The 25,062-nt window shown below is 30.0% G+C and overlaps 1 protein-coding gene across 7 annotated transcripts in view; it reads left to right on the top strand.

Moving 5' to 3' along the window:
- LOC144844200 (rap guanine nucleotide exchange factor 2-like) overlaps positions 1-25,062 on the top strand; it is a 65,110-nt gene that overhangs the window by 17,411 nt on the left and 22,637 nt on the right. For 4 of the 7 annotated variants that reach the window (XM_078700964.1, XM_078700968.1, XM_078700967.1 and 1 more), the window contains exons 3-12: positions 5,218-5,345; positions 7,453-7,536; positions 8,765-8,840; positions 11,062-11,226; positions 13,152-13,205; positions 16,650-16,859; positions 17,117-17,189; positions 21,689-21,825; positions 22,456-22,541; positions 24,034-24,253. In XM_078700964.1, the coding sequence (XP_078557090.1) occupies positions 5,218-5,345; positions 7,453-7,536; positions 8,765-8,840; positions 11,062-11,226; positions 13,152-13,205; positions 16,650-16,859; positions 17,117-17,189; positions 21,689-21,825; positions 22,456-22,541; positions 24,034-24,253 (1,233 nt within the window). Of the gene's footprint in view, positions 1-5,217; positions 5,346-7,452; positions 7,537-8,764; positions 8,841-11,061; positions 11,227-13,151; positions 13,206-13,847; positions 14,241-15,883; positions 15,923-16,649; positions 16,860-17,116; positions 17,190-21,688; positions 21,826-22,455; positions 22,542-24,033; positions 24,254-25,062 lie in introns of those variants that run through there. The other 3 variants (XM_078700965.1, XM_078700970.1, XM_078700971.1) reach the window with 3 other exon arrangements.

A 25,062-nucleotide genomic window follows, 5' to 3' on the forward strand; every position in this document is an offset into this window, starting at 1 on the left:
AATTGCTTATGCCATATAAATATGTTTGATATCATCAAAAAATCAATAAAGATGATAATTTTCATTTTACATAATGATTACAACATTTGTCTATATTTGAAAAAATCTTGTTCAGATTGCTGTTGAGACATTTAAGAGTTATACTGCCCTCAATACATTAACTTTATTTTAATGGAAACATACATAATGTATGTTTTATCAGCTGTGGTCTCAGATCAATGAGCTGCCACTATGCCACATTACATAATTCATTTATTGTTCTGTGTATCCCTAATGGATTGTATGTAACATTTTATTAATTTTCATTTCAAGAAGAAACCAACACCAAAAGATATTGTTTACAAGACAAATATGTTTAATTGTTGAATCCAATTTTTCTATTCAGACATCATCAAAGTGAGAGAATACGTCGTCATTTGTAAAAACTGTAAATGACAAGTTTTAGTAACATAGTGTAAGATTAAAACATACAGTGCTGTATGAAACAATGGGGAAAAAAAACCTCTGTGATGAAACACATTTGAACTCAATTATTACTCAGGTACATTACTGTACAATTATTTTATCAAATGTTAAAATATTCAATTAAAGTTTTTAATGATTACTTGCCATTTCTTTAAGAAAAAAAAAGCAACTAGTTTTTTAAAAAAGCATGCGGCTTCAACATTTGATATGAGGTACAGTAGAGGACGATTTTTGGAAATAAACTAACCTACAAATGAAATATGAAAAAAATATTTGGAATAAAAATTAAAACATTTCCTCATAATTTGTTATGAATCGCTAGCACAGTACAACATCTAGTACATTAACTATTATAGTTATACAATCTTAATTCTATGTATAGCAATTTAAATTAAAGCAGAATATAATTTACATATTTTGTTATTGATAAATTATCACAGTTAACAAAGCTTACTATAGATCAGACTCTACAGTAGTATGATTTGAGTCAATGACATTTACTATGCAAGGATGTAAGCTGTGAAATTGCATATTGCTCGCTTCTAGTATCTATTAAAATTGAACTATAACAGAGGTTTCAGTAGCCTCAGGTGACAGACTCAAACAATTCGGAAATAGCATATAACAAAGGAGATGGAAAATTTATGCTAATTTATAAGACACAAAAGAAATACAATTGTTTTTATTTCGGTAATAAAATTCCAAAATGTTTTTCTTTGTTTGATAGAACTAAGAAAGGGTATAGAACAACGTTATTATGAATTCAAAAGTATAGGAATAAAAATAGCAAATTTACAATAAAAAAAATTACTGAAATACAATGAAAATTAATTTTTAAAGTTCTATTAAGGTTAATAAAAATCGTCAATCTTTGAATGAATTTCAGAGGGAGAGTGGTTTTTAAAAATGAAAATTATTAAAGCAATATATTTTTATTTTGGTCATCTGCATTGATTTTTGCTACCATTTCAAATTAAACTGACACTGACTCTTTAAAACATAGAAGAATTGAATCACTACATACATTTTTAACTTCATGAAAACCATTTATGTATTAATTCCTGTATGCTCATGATGCTCAAATTATTGCGATTTTTTGGTAATTTTTTGTTCATTAAAAAAACAATAGGTGGCTCGAAAATCGTGCGGTGCTGTAACACTTAACAAAAGGGAAAGACATTTTGAATGTAGGGAAAAAATCTTATGTGGGAAAACTTTCTTGGAATTGTTGATGTACAACTGCTCAAAACCATAAATACATGATGAATCACGCACTATACAAGTTACTTTGTATGTGAATTAATATTTTTAGGAAAACAGGACATCCCACATGGCTTGTGTATGATCGCCAATATTAAACTGCCTATCACTATCATCAGTACTTCCAGAATACACATTGGCCAGTCCTGGTCTCCATTAGACAAACAATGATTATTTATCATGTTGATTTAGTTGTTTACTATACCATTACCAATTAGAAAAATTTGTAAACAGGATTTGCTACAGAAGTGGCACCACATGATACTAGAGGTTAAACTGAGGCAATCCTGGTATTTTTACTTGGATACCAGGATGCTGAAAACCACAAGGAAATACTACTAGTGACAATGAACTTTGTAGTTTGGTTGTTTACAAAAACTCAGGGGACATACCCAATGCCAACCACATTCATATTGATTTACTCAATGGTTCACCTACAGCTTTTACAACCTAGTGAACAGTTGTATTGTTTAGTACCAAACCTGTGCATCATCTTTTCTTTGTAAGTTAAAGACTAGGTAGCACTTCTAGTAATGGTTTACCTGGTGGTTATATATAAACGAACACCATCGAATTAGTGAACTCAGATGACCTCTCTGTGACCTGGTTGTGACATAGAGACTGACTCGACCATCACAAATAAATTGGTCTAAAAAACATATTTTTTTAAACAAAACTTGCTATTCTTACAAATAGCTGGGAATGAAAAGCTTAGCTTGTGACCTCAAATGGGTCATGTGGTTTAGGATGAGATAGAGTATATATTATAGTATAACATATTTTCAGGGTTTGTGTGTTAATTCTTCAGTTAAACAAGCCCATAGCCAGGATTTGCACAGAGTGGTTTGTTTTTTTCAAAAATCGTCAGAAGCTAGCCTAGTGTGTCCTAAGTATTTACCATTACTAACACCCCGCCCCCCTTCCCATCTTGTTATATAAACTGTAGATTGTGTCTCTTTAACTTCATACTTCTTGGCTCAGAATACAAAATAAATAGATTATTTACAGACTTGACCTCTGCAGGTTGTACTACCTTGGAGATGTATGGAGGCTACAGTATACATACATGTATACTGCTTACATCTTAATAGCTAGCATGTTTATTTCAATGCAGCATGTTGGCAAATAATGTCATAGAATTAAATTGACTCAGTAGTATAGTATAGTAGAAACTTTTATATTGCATATTATGTTTTTTGGACATTGAAGATTTTACTGTTAGTGTTAGCTATATCTCTGCAGGCAAGGTTGTAATATTATTATGAAAGGTACAGTATAATGATAGTTGATGCTTTCATACTAATTCGTCCTCTAGCTGTAGTATCATAATATTATGCATTGAATCAACCAATGGTTGCTCCTTTGACTAAGCAGCAATCGGAGGCTTATTCTTATCCTTGAGAGCAACCAGTGCAGTTTGCATCTGACTTGCTGGCTAGGTTATTAAAATTTACTATCATTTCATATTGAACGAGAAGGCCTGCCTAGGAACATATTACCCCATGCTGATGTGCACAAACGGCTTGTAAACTAACCTACTGATGTACAGTGATATTGTACCTGTAGGTCATTGTTGTGTTTTTGACATTGTTGTCTAGAAAACATTCATTTTGACTTTGGAGTATGCAATGTATGTAGCCATTCACCAAGATTATCTGTTTGTGGACATAAACATATTTTGATTTGAGCGGTTTGACATTTATATCTGTTTGGAAATACGTCGAAACAAACATTGTGATGTAGATCGTTAAATGTATGAAATTAATCTCCACTTTTACAATCTGTATTTAAACTCTTACTACTTATTATATTCTGTTCAGCTGAATTTGGCAACTGACTACTAGTAGTACTGTACTAGTGGCCATGTACAGGTAATATTTCATCCAATTTTTGTGTGTTAATTGTTGAAAACAGTGAATTTGTGATTTAAAATAATCAATTTATCAATGTTTTCATCGTCCATTGTTATTTATAACGTTATTATTTTTTTAATCCATTACTAATATGAATGATTATTATTTTTCAGTATCAACACATTTTAGTTGAGATATTGCATGAATTAATGACATAATTTGATTTCAGTTTCAGTAAAGCATAATTTGTGTAATATCTAAAAGAATGACTTGATATTTTGTGGTGCTAATTTGTTGTTCAAATAATGCACGAGATAATTTTGTTTTTTGCTCAGCTACCAAATCAATTTTATAAAAAAAAAAAAAAAATACATTTATCTGAGGTGTATACATGTATAATTATTATTTAGTGGTAAAAGTATATTTGATGCAACATATGTGAAAATATAATTTTGGTTAAAATAATGTATAATAATTCAATGAAATAAAATAATTTTTTTTCCAACCAATTTCTTCTGTTTAAAGCTCAGGTACAGGCATACATTTTAAATGTAATATCTGGTTAATTGTACATAAATAAAATATTTGTAATGAAATCAAGACAAAAAAACATGAATTTCCCTTAATATGGTCAAATACAAAATTTGGCAAAATTCTGCCATAAAAACCAGGAAGACTTTTTTTCAGTAGTTAGGTAGTTAACCTAATGTAATAACATGTCTGGTGACTCCCTAGAAGGTGAAAAAAGATGGTGGATATACAGTGGATAATTTTTGCTATAGCATGAAAATAAAAATCTGAAGTTGAATAAAAATACCAGAAATGTAAAATTCAAGTTATATTACCTATATTTAGTCATCTGATAACATTTTTTACCACACCGTTTAGTTTTCATAGCTTTTTAAAATGCCTCTCTATTTACAAAATTTGTGTACAAAAGAATAGAGATTTTACTGTGTAATTTGAACTATCCCCCCACTGATAAGAAAGTGCTTATTTTCAACAAGCTCGTGTAACACAAATAAAATCCCAAAAATTATGAAACATAGGGGAAACTATAGATCGATAATTATTGGAAAGTATGATCAATAGAAATTTTTTGCCCGCACCTGGCCTTTAAAAGACGCTAACATATAACAACCAATAAAGTTTATTGCCCGCTGGGTGACCCACAACCCTTGAATCAAACATCTGTCATTTAAAAAAAAAATTGAATTTACTCCATTACAAAAAATGCTTCCAACTCTCATGTATCATTGAACAATTTACTGAAAAAAGCTAACCTGTACTGCAGTTGGTTTTTATTCAGATATTAAATGAAAAACAGTTTTTGTTGTTTTGAAGGAAGTATTTGAACAATAATAATAATATTAAATAAGTGTTTTATTATGTCAAACAGAAAATAATAATCAATGGAAATCGAAAGTAGTTGTTTTTAGCATAATGCAGAAAACATAAAGAATGTATTTTTATTACTTACATTTTACAATACTACTGTACCAAAGAAATGGGTATTTATGTCGTCATTGTCCGTCTGAATTTCTGTTTATAACCTTATTAAAAGGGCTATTCTTGTTTTTATGATATTTCCCTATCCATATATCTAAATGCTATTTATAAATATTCATTCTTTTTATAGGACTTGCAGTATGTCTATAAATTTCTACACACGTTAGAAGCATTGCAGACACTGCGGGAACCGGCACTACGATCTCTATGTCGTACTGTACACTATGATAAGCGAGAACCAAATGAGCTGTTGTATCGGTAAGTGCAAGTTACGAAGTTTGTTTACAGTTATGGTAGGCTGGGTTACCTTTTTAACCCTGTCAAAAGCTTATTATAAGAGCTTTTTTTTTGCTGCACAAATATTTTGTAGTTTTCTAGGAAATTCAATGGTCATGGTCACTAAGGTAAATTTTAGTTTTAAGGAAAATTAAGTGTAAAATTATTAATTGTCTTAGTTTGACTGAAAACTCTGTAAACTACGAAGTCTTCTACTGACCCATGGCAGCCACGGTTTAGCGCCTTCCATGGTCAGCACAACACAAGATGATTCCTTCTCTTTTCAAATAGTTACCAAGTTCTCCATCATGCATACCAGTATACAATTAACAGTATGTACACAGGACCAAGAGCTTTAAATCCCATCCGAAGAACTGAATACATATTGGCAGGTTTTGAACCAATGTCTTCCAAAACAATAAACAAAATGTTTATATTTATTTACATTAGAGAGTTAAAGTTAAATATTTCAACAATGTTATACCAAGAAGGTATATATCTTGACAATAGAAAAATACCTTTATTATAATAATAGTAGCCCTACAGTAATGGGGAAAAATGAAATTTCAAATTTATTTCCATATTTTTTAACAAACCAAAATCTTTGTGATGGAAAATGATTGTTAATGGTATATTGTGGAGTTAATTAAACTATTATAATTGTAGTCACATGTCATCCATCAAACATGCATTTGTTTGATCATAATTTATTGCTTAAATTAGATGCCGTACAATGTTATGTATATTTTTAGTATATAGGCCTGTTTCTGCTGCGAGCAAATAACCTATTAATATCCATTTGAATAAATTACCCCAATTTCCTTTAGAAATGGGACAAAAATTATAAAATTACCAGTTTGACTTTTAACAGGGCATTCTCAAAATAATGGTTAAAACACAAATATTTGAGTGTTTGAAACCGGTTATCGCTGTGTTTTTTCTGTAAAAATGCATTAGTATTTGATGGACCATTATTGCAATTTTTGCGTTTTATAAATTATAGTCGATGACAATTTTTTCGGAAGCACAAACTTATCAGAAATACACAGTGTTTTGAAATTAAGCAGCAGAAACAGCTCTTTTAACACCATTTAATTTTAAATATAAGTACAGTATTAACTATTATCTTTATAAAGATACAGTAGTATATAAAGTAGAACAAAAAAATAAATAACACATCTTGGAAAAATGAAATGCTTTCTTTCAATAAAACAACAATAAGATGGTAAATTAAATTAGAAATGTTCAGCAAATTAGTTACTACAATAAATTATTATTACAGTTTTCCTTTATTAGAAATCTGGTATTTGGTTATAGGCAGGCAGTGTTTTATATAATTTAATAATTGGATTTAGCTGATAATAATTGCAAACAAATTGTTAAATTAAATAAGAAAAATTGCTTGCTGGTTTTCAATACATAAAAACAAATACACAAACAATTCTTTGATTTAATATGATCCAACTCATATTTTGTTATTCAAATAAATCTATTGTACATGTATACAGTACATTGGATAATGTTTCTCCTTAGGGCTTTAGAGTATGATTTATTGATAGGGTATCACAGAGCTCCCCTTCAAATGTCATTACTATCTTTCCTTGTGTAACTGAATAGTCCCCATGCTTTTTGCACCATATGTTGTTTTAAGTCAAATCTATGTCATGCCAAGTAAAATACTCTTTGTTTAGTAGAAATAAAGTATTTTAATACAAGCAGAACTTTGTCTTAAACTGTGCTGACATATTTTTTAAAAACCATAATGATTTATAAATATTTTATATTCTTAATTTTAGATAATAACTTACAGGTAATATAATTATATTTGCTGAATAGAATAAATTTTTACTATACTGGAGTATTTATTATGTACATAAGACTTATTTATGGTTACGGCAATTGTTCTGTTATTAGACATCTACCTCTCATTGGTGTGTTTTTGTCCTGTCTCTGGAGATTTTCCACAAAATTGTATTCACACTATGCAAACCTAGTACAAGGTGTTCCTTTTTGCAAATGTAAAAAGGGTATAACTTGATATTTTATATTACCTTATTATTAAATACTGTACATGTATTTTATTTTACAGGCATGATGATTTAAGTCATTGTTGGTACATCCTACTGTCTGGCTCTGTTTTTATTGACAGTGCTATGTTCTTAGCCCGAAGCAGGTAAGTTTATACTTTGAAGGAGTTGCACTAAACATGTTGATGGACAATAATATCTTTATGTTATGATAATGACCAGTAACGTAATATTGCATGACAAAAATGGGGAGGATTGATGATTAGAAAGTACCATTGCACCACCAAATGCATGCAAAGCAATATACTACAGTTTAGCATAGTAACATCTAAAACATGATTACGAAGCTTTGTACAGTACAACCTTAAACTATAATATTTAAACTTATTTAACTTTACAATCAATTGTGTTAATAATTAATGCATTTTATAATAAAGGTCAAACTTTAATTGCGAAGGCTGATTTTTTTTTTTTTTTTTTTTTTGTCATATTTGTTAATGAAGTTTCTATATTGTGTTATTATGTAATATGAGAGTGACAAAGAAAGTATACACAAATTAGTATTATTAAGGAGACTTTCTCAATAAAACATACACTATTCAGACGACGGCCATATTAAGGCAAACTTTCCTTTGCAATGAACAATAACAGTATTATGTTCTAATACAGTCAACCCTATAATCAGTTAAGGAGGAAGCGGTGTCCCCTTAACAAAGGTTATATTAAATATTTTGTACAAATTCACGAAAGGAATTTTAAACAAGTAAACAAAAATGATTATAATTCATCTATAGTAATTAGTATCAGAACTGATTCATAAAATAGAAATTATGAATCGTTATCGTTTTTATTTTTTTGATTTGAATGAGTTGACAAAAGTCCTTTGCAGTTTCACATTCACAACATATTCAGTGGTTCTTCAGTTAAAATGAGAAGGGTTTTGCAATACAATTGTAATCAGCGAACATTTTCATTAAGAAACGCTGATTAGGCATGATCAATTTGATTTTGGAGTACTATAGGAAGCTATTTTTGTATTAAATTTTTTGCTATTGTTTAAATTATATGCATAGCAAAAGGTGATATATTGTAGCATGACTATGCTGCTACACTGGCGAAAAGGTACATACAGTAAGATCATTTACAAACAAATCTTCTCTTCATCTTCTGTACAATTCACTTTTATATATTTATTTTTTATATCTTTGTCAATTTTGTGTTTTTATAGTTTATTTTGTATTTACTGTTTGTTTGAGGGTCCCTAATGATCAACTGATGCTGGATGGACCACCCTCATAAAATATTGTTGAAATAAAATAAAAATAAACATTTTGAGTGTTATAATATAATAATTTGGAATATTTTTCTTTGCAGTTTTGGAAAACGTACTTCGGGTTCTGGACGAAGAGGCTCTGAATGTTTAATATTAGAGACTTCCGAGTTATTAGTAGTAAGTTTTTGTTAAGCCACATTAAAGTCTAAATAATATGACAGTTTTTACAATGTTATATAGACTTCTGAGTTAATATTATAATTTTATTGAACCTACAGTGTACAGGAATAGACTGTTTACATTATGAAAATGTTACCTTTGCACAAAACCTTATTTTGTCCCTCATTTCTAAAACCTATAAATATGAAAGAAATAAAGATATACAGAGCTATTAATAGTAATTTTCTAACCAGCAGAATTGTTTATTATACATGTAGAAGGGTCAACTACTTCTACGTCTTTATATTTTGCTAAATAAATGTATATTATTATACTGCTGTATCAAATACAGTATATCAACGACTTCATATTAACATTTCCCGGTGTTTATTTAATGCATACATTAGTTTTACCTCATTAAATCACAGAGATTCATTACTTATCTCAAAAACATAATTTGATATAATTTTCAATTTCATGTGAAAGCGTTGTTCTCATTACGGTTTCATCTACAATGCCATCACTCTTCACTGGCCATTTGATAAATATGTATTGGGGTAATTGCTGGTTAACTAATAGCCTAAGGATTCTGGTAACAGCCCTTTGGGAATATTTCATCAGCTATTATACTGGACATCTTATCTTGCCAATAGGATGCTCTATATGTTAATAAATTTTAAATAGTGTTTGGTCAGAGTACCCATTAACATTGATCGTGTAGCAATGACCCATTGAAATAGCAAGGCCTTAATTTGCAAAGATAATGAAAATATGATTTGCCTTGCTACCCATCATGGTCAGTGATAAGTACTATGCATGTATGTTTCTGCTTCGAGCAAATAAATGATGAATAACTATATGAATACTGTATCAGTATTCTTGGTAAACGGGACAAATTTCATAAACAACAATTAATAATTTTAAAATGTATTGGGTGTTAGAACACCATTTAACCAGTTATTTGTCATTTTTACCTGCAACACAAAATATAAATATTTAATTGCCATTTAACCAACATTAGGTTTTTGTCAACGATTTTTAAACAAAATAAAACAGTAATATACGAAACGATAACAATTTATTTCCTAATTTATTTCCACATCCTGCATTTTAGAACAGAGACAGACCCTATACTATTATAACAACAGTGTATGTTAATGAGAGAATATAGTTTGAATTAGTAAACAGTACAAGAAAATATAATATACACAGCTAGCAGCAGTGTAATTAGGAGAGTTTCTCTGTTTGTAGACATTGTGTAACTAAGCTGTATGGATTTACTGTATATTATATGACACAACTTACAGTTACAAATTCAGGGTTTATGTAGTCTTTGGAGATTTGATTGGTTAATGACAAACATTAACGTTGGAATTAAGTGAATTTATTTTCATGAATATTCAATGGTGTTTAACCAAAATAGTTAACTAGAAATATAACTTCCTAGGCGACGGTAATAATGTTAACTGTTATACATTAACATGATAATGTTAATAGAAAAATAATGTTAAGATGTATATCTTTGACTCCTAGTTGATTAGTAGGATTCAAACTAAATGCAAAATTTGAAGAGTAAATGCTGTTTGCAGAGAGTTTACAGAGAATTTACACAGACAAGCTGTAACGGTAATAAAATATAGAATCTAAGTTATTCCTTATGACCATTTACACACAACGCGTAGCAGACGGGCAGTTTCCGCTCAGGATAGATACAGATTCTACTGTACAGTATGTGGGACAAGCTACGCAGTTTTCCGCTTGCCGCTACCGCTTGTGTAAATTTGCCATTTGCGTAAATAAAAATATTAGTACTAGTGATGCAATTTTTTTTTGGAATATCATAATTGAACAAGTGAAAAACTAGATGATGTACTTTATCATTTTTTAGGATATAAGATTTTGTAAAATTGTTTTATTTTGTAATGTTACTAGAATTAGCCCCAGACCAGACTTATGTTAATGTTATTATATGAATATAATTACATGGCCATGTGTGGTTGAATGTGACGTCCATGTGTTTAATTCTTTCACATTCAATTTACTTGAAATAGATTAGTGGACAAAGCTCTGTTTTACATTACACGCTGTTTTGTAAAATAAATACACCTACACTATTGTAACACCGACCTACAAATTATTCGTAACTGTTATAAAGTTCTCAACTGAAACTTCAGGTAATCAAATTATGTTTTTACTTATAATTTAACCTTTAACCTTAGTATTTTTTTCTAATTTACAGATAGAATACCCTGATGCACAGCTTTTACATCCAGGTCAACGTCAATCTTGTACGACAATGAATTTAGAGAAGCTACTTGCCTTAGAACAAGATGAAGTCAAAGTAGCACCAAATAGATCAAACAATAGTCACGTTGAGAGGCAATACCCACACAGTGACAGTGAGGTAAGCATTGCTATTAGTGTATTCATCAGGCTTTTTTTAGCCTTCTAGTACTCTTGAATAGCCCTAGTGTATATCACTGACTAAATAATTCGCAGAATATATAATGTCTGGGAAATCATTGCAAAGCAAACAATAGTCGCACATGTTCTACACTCCTAGTTCTCTTGAGTAAAGCATCCACTTATCATAGGGTACGTCCCTGATTAAAGATTTCAATTATTCTTGTGAAATCTTTAAATACTGAACTGAAGTAATGTGCGATAGCTTACATTTCCCAAAAATAATTGATTATGTATCAAGGAAATTATCAAAGAGATTTCACATGCAATAAACCTGAATTATTTGTTGGAAAAACAGTGATTATATAACACTTACATAAAACACCTAATATAACTGACAATGATATTTGTATTTAATTCTTGTCATTTCACAAGGATGTACTACACTAGCTAGTCTGAGAAGTCTATTTTTTGAATGTCAAAAAGTTAGGGAGAAACACCTCCTCCAAAAAAAACCCCCTGAGGTTTCTTTGGTGGATGCTATGTTGAAATTATGCTGTGTGAAAAGCCTTAAAATAACCTCTGTAGGTTTAGTAAAACACTTCAAAGGTTGTGGGTGTCCCCACCCACCTCCGCCCAGCACATTATTGCACAATATATTGGAGTATTGATTGTTGTGTGATTACTGTACATCATCTGTGTGCAATTGTATCTTGTTAACATAAACATATTTTAATCATAGAGACAATACCTTTAAAAATAAAACTAACAGTACTGTCCTATCACCAGCTAATTTAAATTACACTGTGAATGTACAAATATACCCAAGTGTATACTTTGTATGGTGTGTTTACTTAAAATATTTATAATTATTATCCAAATGTATTGCACAGACAAACAATACCTTTTATTTGTAAACAAAGTATTGCAAGTTTTCCCTAAAAAATCTATAAAGGTAAATAATGAATAATTTCTATGCTTCTGTGAGCTTTATAAATATTAGCTTATTTAATTTCAAGGCTCATTTCCCACTCGAAGATCTCAAAGCGAATGTTGATATCTCTTGTGGGGACAATGGCATTTTCTTTATGGAATCGTGAAGCTGTGCAATAGTTAACAGGGGATTATGTAGCCACTACGGTACTCGTTGACGTCATTCTTGATGATGTTTCGTAGATGTTATTACCGTACAAGTTGCTCTGAAGATTCCAAATTTAGATTCAAATATATAAGTTTTAATGTATAGTAGTTTGTCCACATGGATTAGTGTATTAAAGTTTTTAAATGAGAAAGACTATTCATTAAAAATAACTGAACCCTAGTATGATATGAATAAATAAATAAATAAACTGTGTAGTTAATAGCCTGAATCAAACCTTGAAAGCTATTCAACCTTTCATCTAGAAAATAAACAATAATATTTCTGCATGTGAAAATAACAAAAACAAAAGCAGTGATAATATTAATATTAACAATATTAATTTTAAAATATTAGATTGATTATAGAAATGTTTAATTGTTTTGATGCTTTAATTAAAACAAAATTGTTTTATAAAAAGTTAAAATTAAAATAATTTAGAAATACCATATGAGGATAATCCCATGTCCTAAGTACAGACTTGAGTAATTTCCGTCATTAATTTTCTCAAAATGTTATACCCATGGCACATGGGATAATACTCATACGTTTAACTATAGAACCCAACTCATCTATAAAAGCTTGATACCTGGCTGTATTTAATTAACTTTTCTTGAGGCATGAATATATAAAGCTTATTATTAATGCTTTTTTTCTTGTACTGTAATATAAACATTGGGTATGCTTCTTCAATTTATACATTTTTATAGCTTCTTTTAATATTCTATTGATTGATATTGTGAGTTTTTTTTCATCTTTTGCATTTGATGGTTTGTTTGTTCCCACAGTCACTACCTTCAATAAGACTGGAGAGGGCAGGCTCCTCAGCCAGTGATAGTAGGGTATGATATAACCTGGTTGTTCTATAGTATTTATAGATGTATTTGTCGTTTGCATTTGAGTTTTTCTTTCTTTCACTATTATATAAAGTCTATGTCTAAAGTTATCACATTTGATTAGAATGGAGTAATGTCAATTTTAATTCTTTGGCCTTTGTTTGAGATAATTTGGAGCAACATCTTATGACACAAGACCCTATATCAACAAAATGTGATAATTTTGGCATTACTTTGTGGTGAATTTTTGGTGTTGTTTTTGTCATTTTCATTGTGCATGTTTGAACAGTCAATTCATAGTTTGTCTTGTGTTTTTAGTGGGGTTTTGTTTTTGTGTTTTCTTTGTATTAGAAATAGAAACACCCTTATTAATGAGACACTAGGAGCAGTGTTTTACTACACTACAGCCACGCCCTAACGAGGACACCCTTATAAGGGTGTTATTAATTATGGGAGTGGGTTTTATAGTTTTGTTTAGTAAACTTCAAATACCTGCATAATAATATTATAGTTATACTGTGTCGCAGAATGTTGTTTCAATACTTGCATGAGTAATTTATTTATTTTTGAAGTTTTTCTTGATCTACATTAAGATTTATATTGAAAACTGAAACCATGCACCTAATTAGAGGTCCATGCTGAAACTAATTAAAATCTTTATTATAATACTGATGGCCCTGTTTTATAAACTTTGTAACTATTCAAGCATACGATAAAGATATGGTAAATAGTATGGTAATGCCATCATTTCTGCATGAGTGAAATGAAAATACCAAGTGACTCATGTACAGTTCAATCTGAATAAACAAACGAGTCTATAAAATTTCCATCTGGTCGATGATTACATAACAACACATATTCACCAAGAACCATCAGAAGTGTTAGATGCGGTAAGTATTAAGAATGCTCTTGGATAACTGAAAGCATATTATTAGATTTCGCAACATAGACAGGAACCAGCGTCTTCGAACTAAGGAAAATATTGCTTATCGGTCTGATCATTTTAGCATTATGTAAATGGAATTAAATACATGCTTTAAGGTATGATTTTCGAAAAAATTGTTTAGAAGCAGAATATTTGTTTTAGGAGATACAATATACTGTAGTACATTTAAATTGTAGAGCATTTAAATTGTAGAGCATTTAGATGCAAATGTTTGACACATTGAATAGAGACTGTTTTACAGACTAAACATTTTAGTGTGCATACTCCTCATTCACACCAGGGACGTATACCTCCCTATCCACACTGGGTGAATTTATGGGATTTTACCTAGATCAAGGTAAACATTCCTTTGATTAAATCTTAGTCAATTTCTGGAATATTACAGTATCTCAATCGTTAATTTATGTTTTCTATATAAAAAAAACCTTAAAGTCAGCGGAACGTCTACGTAATATAATGATTAATATTATGATTACTAGTGATATAGTGTAATTCAGTTTAAATCAAAAGTAAAAGATGATCTTGGCACTTGAGAGATATATGATTAGAAACATTAATATCTATATTAATCATATTAAGCCTAATAATTATAGTCAAAAGTCTATTATTATTAATAAAATAAATCATTTAAACAAATCGTATTTGTCAACTAATCCTGTTACATAATAAGACAACTTAAATTACACAAAAATTATGATTTTTGCTCTGAACGTCTGTTAATAAGCTACTACAAATTTGAATGATCTTTAGTATTATAAAATTAATCTCTAGATAGATAGCCAAGTACCATACTATATTTGAGCTAATAATTCAAATCTGGTTTTGGAGAGAAAAAAACCATCAATATGTTGTAAATTTAAACACTACAGGAAGTTTAAGGAAGAAATGTGTGTAGGTGTGTGTTAAATAAAAAATGATTGATGTATTGTTACATAAACCACAGTATTTTTAAGTTTTTAAAGATAATTTTTAGTTTATATTAGAATTCTATGACAACATTAAAACATTTTTTTTCAAATTGAAACTTTACAGTAAATAGCTAAGTTCAATTATTGGTTCAACTTTCTGAAATGATCAGAGCTTGTTTTGAAATCCAGACCTTTATTAAGTCAGTTATCTTGAAAACAGACATTGTCGGTGGTTCACAGCATTGCCTGTTCTGATTGAAGAAACTTTCCATTAAGAGCAAAATTGAGAGCTTAAGCCTTTTCTACACTATCAAACTTAATGTGACAACAAATGTGATGTGCCCATGAACATGATGGATGTCATATAACTACCGTATTTGGGAATATCACTACCATATTTGGCCACATCACACTTTTTTGTCAAACTAGTTTGATAGTGTAGACAGCTTCAAAGTATTTGTTGATGCTGATTAGGTTATTTTTTCGATTCCGTTGATTTCACAAAAAATGCTTTCAAAATTCAAATAATAACAATAAGAGATATCCCCAGTGAAGTGTGAATAAAAGTTCTATGGATTATAATACACTAGTTTCGTTATGAATAATAAGCCCATATTTGGTGGTAATGCATGCAACTTATTATTGTTTACCTATGAACTTTACTATTAAAACCTTTTGTTGAGGTGCAAGCATGCGATTTAGGGTGTAATTCTCTTTCAATTCCCTTCTCATTTGATTGAATTCAACTTTTGTATTGTGCATGTCAAAAGTTAGTGGTGTTGGTGTATAGAGTTGTCATAATTTTGTATATGTTTCATTATTGGGATACTGTATATATGTTCTTCAATGAGTGTTGTACCAAATAATATGTAAGTAACCTATAAATACAATAAGTTAATTAATATATAATATAAGCAGATGAGAAAAAAATGCTGTTTATACACATTATTTTTGACCCATAAAAAGTGGAAAAAACAAATTAAAAATTGATATGGTCATAGCGACCGCTCCCAACATAATGCATGTAATTAAAGGAAGTGTCTCAAAAGTGAATTAAGCTTATCTGCCCAGTAGTGTATGTTGACAAACAGTTGTATCTTGTACATTGCCACTAATCATCCTGTTGTATTTTCAGTCGTTGTTATTATGGATTTATTTTTGTGACTATTAATTATTTTCTGTCGGATTTTAATATTTGTGATGGTTCGGTTATTCGTTTCTTCTAATAATGTTTGTATTTTAGTTACTTTTTGTACTATCAGTCAACTCTCTCAATATTGGGATACCATTGGGCTGGTCTAATCATGGAGTTATAGTAGCTCCATGGTCTAAAACCTGGTTTTTTATAATTTTTGGTATTTCCATTTTTAATCTCTGTTTTGAAGTGTGACTTTCTGGTTTTAAAGACTCCAATATTGAGAGAGTTGATTGTATTACTTTCTTTTTTACAAAACTACTTTAATGTTTCATTTTTTTTCTTAGAAATTGACATTCAAATATAGATCTTCTTATATTTGCTTACAGCTGTTGAACAAATTTAACATAAAAGCATTTTTATCGATTTCTTAACTGTGTATTACATTTTGTTCTTTGTAGAAAATGAAAGATCGCGTAGAGGGGCTTCGTCGTGGTCCAATGCACGCCCCGAGTACACCCACAAGTATTAGTAGTCGCAGCTCAATACGAAGCAGTATCTCAAGCACTGGCAGCTACTCGGACTTAATCGCAAATAATGATAATTTTGATTTAGAATATAACGGAGGAGGAATGGATTCAGATGATGAAGAAACGAGTGAATCTTCTGGGGTAAGCCATAAATTAAAACTGCTATTATAACACACCTGTGTATATGTAATTACCTGATTGGTTAATTCATATCATGTGCCGTTCAGTATTAATTGTTAAAAGTGATAGTTAATGGCTCTATTGCACATTCAACTTTTTCAAACATTTTGAGAATTTTGTGCCAGGCCAATCGATTGGGCGTTTAAAAACCAAACTAGCTTGTTAAATAGAGTGGTCCATCTTGAACTCATATAATATTTTGTAAATTTCTTTTTCAGTCTATACTTGTGAGAGATATTGTACGAGATTGTCTAGAGAAAGAACCAAGTGAACGAACGGAAGATGAAATAGGTAATAATGCATTTTTACTTTTATGATTTAAATTTTTTTTTTTCAAGACATAAGAAAACAGAAACAGAAAAAGTTCAAGTTACCCATGAAGTGAAATGCCTAGATTTCACTTTGTCATTCTTTGCTCATAGTTCTTTCATATCTGCCTGGAGTATCAATGTTTTGGTGGCCATAAGAGAATCACACTTCAATTAAGTATTTTTCAGTTTTACCATTAAATACATTTCATTGGATAAATACCTTTAAACTACATATAATTTCTGATATATTATGATGCACCACAACATTGTTTGACAATAAAAAAAGCTGGATAGAAACTATTAAACAATTCATTTCAATTTAATTTCTCAAGGGTAGCATATTGATCTGTAGAATTAGGTGAAGGTTGAAGCATTTGTAGTGTCAGTGCATGGTACCTGAAGCGCTTAATCCCATTTACAAAAATCCCTTAGGAAAAACATAGAAAAAGCCTATGAATTGTAGCATTAGATAGACACAAATATATTGATCTGCCATTTACAAAATACATTTACAAGCTTCTATTAAATGGATACCATCCTTTGGGACACCCATATTGAGGGGACACCCATATTGAGGGGACACCCATATTGATGAGAACAAATATTGACACACCCATATTGAGGGGACACCCATATTGATGAGAACAAATATTGAGACACCCATATTGAGGGAACACTCATATTGAGGGAACACTCATATTGAGGAGACACCCATATTGAGGGGACACCCATATTGAGGAGACACCCATGATTGAACGAAGAACAATATTTAATTTAACACTACAGCCCCTATTCATGGGACACGCCTATTAGAGGAAATATTTGTTTGGTCCCGAAGGTGTCCCCTTATATAGGGTTTACTGTATTTAGTATGAACTCAGAAAAATATATTTATTGTTAGCTTAGAAAAAAGTTTATTCAGAACCAATAATTTGATGATCAGCCAATTTAGCACTCCTTAATGAATCTACTGAATGGTTTATTCATAGTCAAATGAACAATGCCGTTATTAAAATTAAAGTACAGTATACAAATTTATATTACTACAAAAAAAAGATAATAATTTTGTTCGATCGAAATGAATTTCATAATAAAGGAGATAGGATGCAATTTCTCATTCCTAATTAAGCATTCCCTAGTGTACTATGCATTGCATGTTATTATCGACAATAATTAAATAAAAAACATAAATTATGTTATGAATGTTTAAATCAATGGATAACACAGAGTGAACACAGAAGAGCGCTTTATTAAAATAAATTACAGGACTCTACTTTTTCAATCAAAGCGTTATCTCTAAATGAAAAACCACTTTTATCAGTCCAGTAATAGTAGCCTATATTTGCTTTATTTCATGTGACCTCTTCACAGTCATAGAATTTCAATTGTGTGAAAGATATTTTGGCCAGCCCAAATGTTTGCAGTATTGGGAATGTGTGTCCACTTTCCCAACAATTTCATTTACTTCTTATTTGAGAGTGAAATGACCTCTTTTAAATTATAAAAAAAATAAATACATCCAATTTTTAAATTGTGTCAATTCAATTGAATCGCCTTTGTAAAAATATCACATCTTTTACAGAATCATTTCAAAATAATTACAATTTAATTCACTGTTCTCAATGCTATAATATTAAATTGAAATTCATGTATGAAAAATAATATAAAATGATATTTACATTAAAATGTATATTGATGAAACTAACTGAAAGTTAAATCGTCCCCTAGGAATAGAACGCAAGTAAAATTACAAATATCTTGGCAAAGTGAATTAATTTTTTTTTTATCTATCAATATTTAAAATTAATGCATTTGCTGAGTGCATAAATACAAATTGTCTACAGCCTTGGAGGGTTTCTTAATATTGCTTACATTTTAAAATCAGGATTAAGACTTTAAACATTTTAGTTAGAAAAATAAGTTTAGATACTTTATTGTGTATTTGACACTGCCGCAGCCTGCGTTAAGGCGAGACATACATATGTAATAATAAAATGATATTCAAAAACATTTTAGAACCAGCCAATGTCTTCAATATAAAGACTTCTCTTATTATCGTAGTTACACTGTTTATTATCTATATATCTAGATGGTATTTGGTGAATTTAACATTTGTCCTTTGTCTTATCGTCTCAAAATGAAAGCTCGCTATATTAGTGTTTTTGTCTACTACCAACTACATACTCTATTTGTGCTTAGACTTAGAGGAAAAAATAATAATCATAAGGGTGAGTTTTTGAGAACTGGTCTACCAGCGTTCTTGCCCTCAAAATGTAGTGAGTTCCAAAGGAAAGGTGCAGTAGCTAAGAATGTCCTGTGAAAATTTGTCAGGTTTACATAAAACGATAGCTTATTCATGTTACTACTGTAGTTAGGATTTATGAACAATTATTTATAGGTACCATATCCTTTCTTAAATTGTGACTAGAATGAAACTAAAGCTCCTTTATATGTAAAAAGGTAATAAACTATATACTGCCATTATTTCCATTTATGCAATCAACTTTTATAGATCACTGTAATGTTTCTTCAGAATTTATAAATTTCTCGAAAGGTGCCGAGTATTGATAACGTTTTTATTGAGAATGTCAAATATAATTCATCTTGAATTTAATGTTGCATAGCATGCTGTAAAAGTCAGAACAGAATTATTGGTTATTGTCTTTCAAAGCTTTCTTTTCTACCTTTGGAACTAGGGTGAATATATTGAGAACAAAACAGTGTCAGTTTATTGCAAAGGTTAATTCTGAAGTGTTGACGAATATTTCACCTCATTAGGTGTTCAGTGAGAACTATCACGAAGAAAGTTTATATCATGACAAAGTTTATATCTACTGTAATATCTTTTTGTTATGTTCTAAATACATAAGCAATATTAGACATTGATATTTTTATTTTCGTGCTTTAATGTTGCGTTGCCATGGTGATATTAAGTATGAATCGTGTTCCAGTGCGAACACAAGATATTACTCGGTGAACAAAGTCACGCATGAAATTAAGCTCTCAGAAAACTTATCTTATCTGTTCAAATTAGAAACGCTAGTAATGGCTTCGTCCGTGGATTAAATGCGGACATTACTCTAAAGTCTTGTATTAAGTTTATTTTAGTATGTGATATTTTAGCCTTGAATTCAATTAATATAATTATAAGTAACATTTAATTCATGTACAATATTCCCCATTGTATGCAGAATGTGTAGTTATGTGATGTCAGTAGAATCTATGCCATGGAGCTTATTTCAAAATGGAAAATCATTTCATTTCACCCAATTTTCTGTACTTTATCTCCATATGTGGCATTATCTGGCCAGTATCATGGCAAATTCTGTAATACAGTGTTACATATATGCATCACATGTACTGTCTGTATTATGATACATACATGATACAGGCGTAATATGTGCCAAATGTATTTTTTCCTATTTATACAGAACCAAGAATCAGCTATTCATTACACAATTGTTTAATTATTTTTTGATAATTTTATTCATATTTCCAAGATGACAATAAGTTTAATAGTATTAGCAAAATAACAATTAAAGTCGCAATTTCATTGTTTATAGGTTTATTCAACACACCTTGCGTGCAGTTCAAAACTAATAAACAACCATTTTCCTATGAGTCACTACGGAGATGATTTCAATATGTCCCGAGTTGTCTTCACAAAATTATCACTAATTCACACCGAGTGGTTAAGTCATTTGCGTACTAAATGAGTGAAGTGTGTTCATGCCCTGAGGTGTCAAAGCGTCTTTGTTGACCTTTCCCGATTCGAAACTTGTGGGAGGATTCAAAACATTAAATAAGTTATTACAGCATGAATTATGACTTTTATATGATAATTTGTGTGTATGACATTCAGTAATTGCACAACAAATGAATGTGTCTTTGTAAACAAGTTTTTTTAAGAAACTCTGAACTCGTAAATAAAAACCTTTCCGCAAGTTTGTTCATAAAGCCAAGTCCTGTAATCTGTAGTTAGACTGTGGCATGGTGTACTGTACAATAACTGAATTGGCTTGCTGTTAAAGCAGGGAGTTGGTTGAAATAAAATACATTCAGTGATTACTTTTCATTAACATTTTAACCAGTCTTTAGTATAGTAAATTTGCTAGATATGTTTTGTTTATTTTACAAATAAAATTTCACATTCGGGAAACCCGCCGCCAAGAGATTGGATTTAAAATATATAAAACAATTGATATTAACATTTTTTGCATGGTACTGTAGTTTGAGTTTACCAATCAGTGATGTATTGTTAATTATGTAATACATTGTAATAATAAAGACAAATAGAATGATTAAAGAAATAGAAAGAAAAATTAAAGTTAGGGTCATGTCATTTCATAATCAAACATTTTATATTATTATGTACTTCAGAAACAATTTCTACAAGTTTCAATGATTATGAATAAAAGGTAAACATTAAAGAGCAGATTTTGAACAAGTTGGTGACATACATTTTTTTTTGTTATACAGAAGTATTACTGGATTTTATGCGGCACTTACCTGCATTTACAAATATGACGATGTCAGTAAGACGGGCTTTATGTGCTGTTATGGTGTTTGCTGTTGTTGGAAAAGGTGGAACGGTTGTAATGAAAGATGAAGAAGAGGTATGAAAGAAATATAACCATTATTATAATATATTATTAATGTACTGTATTATTTAGATTTTTATTTTCTGTATAAAAGCAAAAACATTCTTAAGCTCTGTCTACACTATCAAACTAGTTTGACAAAAAAGTGTGATGTGCCCAAATATGGTAGTGATATACCAAAATATGTTTTGTCCATATATGAGAACATCAAATTTTGTTGTCACATAAAGTTTGATAGTGTAGACAGAGCTTTACAGTATATCACAATATATTTTAGTTTTTATCACAGTTATCCTCAAATTAGATGTTAACAAATTAATTATCCCTATTTACAATAGTACTGTAGATAGTATGATTAATTTGTCTGTTACTGTATTTGCTTAATCTCAGCAGCTAATATTTTTTTTGTTTCAACACAGAATATATTTACTCTAGCTTTTATAAAATATATCAATATTGAGCCTATTAGTTTTCTTCCATTTTTGTTCAATAAGACAAATTAAGAGTTTTTCTTATTTGTAATCATACTTTTTTTCTGTTTACCGGTAATTTAAAAAGAACTATTACTTAGTTAAAAGCATAATACAGTTAGTACTTTTTAAGTGCTTAAATGTTTAGTAATTTATTTATCAAATGATATTTCAGCTGGACTCTTGGTCAGTAATATTAAATGGTAGTGTGGTTATTACTAGGCCTGATGGCGTGGAAGAACATTTACATCTGGGTGACAGGTAATTCATTTTTATATATAACAACATTTGAAAATGTCAATATTGATGGGGAGTTGTAAATCCGTCATTATGTCTATAAACTTACTATAAAGCTTGTTTCCGACTAGGATACAATGCAAGGACATAAACACGACGCAAGTGAGTTGACCAATCACAAGCGAAAATTCGGATAATCCATTGCTTGTGATTGGTTAAATTGCTAATGTTGTGCTTACGTTGTTGCGCTATGTCCTAGTGGGAACAAAGCTTAATCAAATAAATTTTGTCATCCATGCTCTAAATCTATATTTACACTGAGCCCAACACTGTGTAAAGAGGTACAGTTTTTCTTTTTTTTTTCTATTTAAATATAAACAGCCTGAACATTATTGTCATTTATTTACATACTCTACATCTTTACAAATATAGACTCAAAGTGTAATATCAATCAATAATAAAATAAAATATCAACAAATAATAAATTAAACAATAATTAACAAACTGAATCATGAATTTAAAATTTTAATTTACTCAATATTAAATTAATGTTCAATTTTTGTGCTCTATTACCTCAATTCAAGTCAAGTATAAGAAAGATGCTTTGGACGTAATCTTATTCTAGGTTTTTCCATTAGTCAAATTCTGTAACAAGATCGATTCAGATATTCCTATTAACATTGATAAATTTGCCCAGTTCGAGATAGAACATGCACGTTTAAATCATTTTGTATAGAGGAACAATTTAAATTTCCTTAAACCTGAAATAGAATGCTAATTGTAAATGTAAGAAATTGACGTGCAAGATAAAATAACTGTAATTGTCTCCGGCTATCCATGGTTTTAAATGGTATATCAGCGTAGGCAATCAATATTGTCCATCTAATAGTTGTATTATGCATAAGTTTAACCGAGTACATACTGCAACATACAATCTGGTTTTTAAATATAAAATGGGCATTTAAATAGTATGCTATAATTGAAAGAATATTTCCCCTGTATATTACAGCATCATTAGATTCTATAAAACACATTCACTGAAAGCCTGATTATTCTATTCCACCTTGTTGAATAGAACTGTCAAATCTTTCAACTCATGAAAATATTCTTCCTATTCAACTCATTAACATTCATTATTTGTTTAAAAACATAATTACCATTACCGGATTTTTCTTTATCCAAATCATCCAAAATTCTTTCCTATTACAGTAGAACCCCTCCTTTGGGACACCTCTAATTAAGAGACTCACTTTCAAGTGAAACGAGCAATAAGCATTATAATGTTTTATCACTAAAGACAATCTCTACTCAGGAGACACCCCTATTGATGAACATTTTCTTGTGAAATGAGTTAGGGACCTTATATGTTTTAACACTACGGCCAACCCTATTCAGGGGACACTCCTAATACGGGGACACTTTATAGTGTCATGAAGGTGTCTTAAGGAGGTTCTACTGATTCAATATTACTATTGAATGTTCACATTTATTTACAAATTGTTTTTGTCTTGTACAGTTTTGGAGTGAAACCAACTTTAGATAAACAAGTACACCATGGGGTCATGAGGACACAGGTGGATGACTGTCAGTTTGTCTGTATTACCCAGGATGATTACTACCATATACTTACACAAGGAGAAGAGAATATTAGGAGGATTGAAGAAAATGGAAAGGTTGTTATGGTAACAGAGCACCGTATCTTAGATGAGAGGAGACAAGGACATGTTGTAATTAAGGTAAGTTTGTTTTAATTATTAATAATTATTAATTAATAATTTTTTTTCCTTATATTATATCTCTCTCTATTTGCTTTTTAAAAGAATTTGTGTATTATTTTGAATGGATGGATTCCAAAATAAAGAATGATTGAATATAGTTTGGAGTAGATATAATGCTTCAATAACTTGTTTAAACGTGTGTGGTGTAATTTTACATTGGATATGGCTATCGGAGTTATGTCGGAGATACATCAGAGTTAACACAAAGGTTTAAGAAAGATTAAACTGATCATACAAGCACTTATGTCGGTGGTAACTCTGGTATGATTCGGATCAGCTTAACAACGTTCTATGTATGCTTATTAAGTCAAGTGTGTTTGCCTATTGTTCTGTTATTTGTCTTGTTTATGATATTAACTACTGAACATAATATGGAAATAATATTCTGTAAGTGTAAGCTTACTTGGATTGTGAACATTTAAATTTTGAACTCGTCCTAATTTAATTAAAATAACTTAAGTCTGGATTAATTTATAATATTCATGTATTGTTTTTTTTATTATGTACAAACAAATTTATTTTAATCCGTATGCATCAGTTTTGTCATTTCATATCTCATATTCATGTACTATAATCCATCTTAACAATTATCATTATTTTTCTCATTTATTATTCCTACCTCAAATGGCTGCATCTGACATTCTCAATGTCATTAAGAAAAAGCATATATTTCCATAATTATCCAGCCTAGAGATTTCATTTTAGATTTGAAATTACTTCTCTAGATTGATGACATTAAACAATGACAATTTTGTGGCTTTCTTGAT

The sequence above is a fragment of the Antedon bifida genome, chromosome 6 (genome assembly GCF_963402885.1).
Source record: "Antedon bifida chromosome 6, ecAntBifi1.1, whole genome shotgun sequence".
Taxonomy (NCBI): Eukaryota; Metazoa; Echinodermata; class Crinoidea; order Comatulida; family Antedonidae; genus Antedon; species Antedon bifida.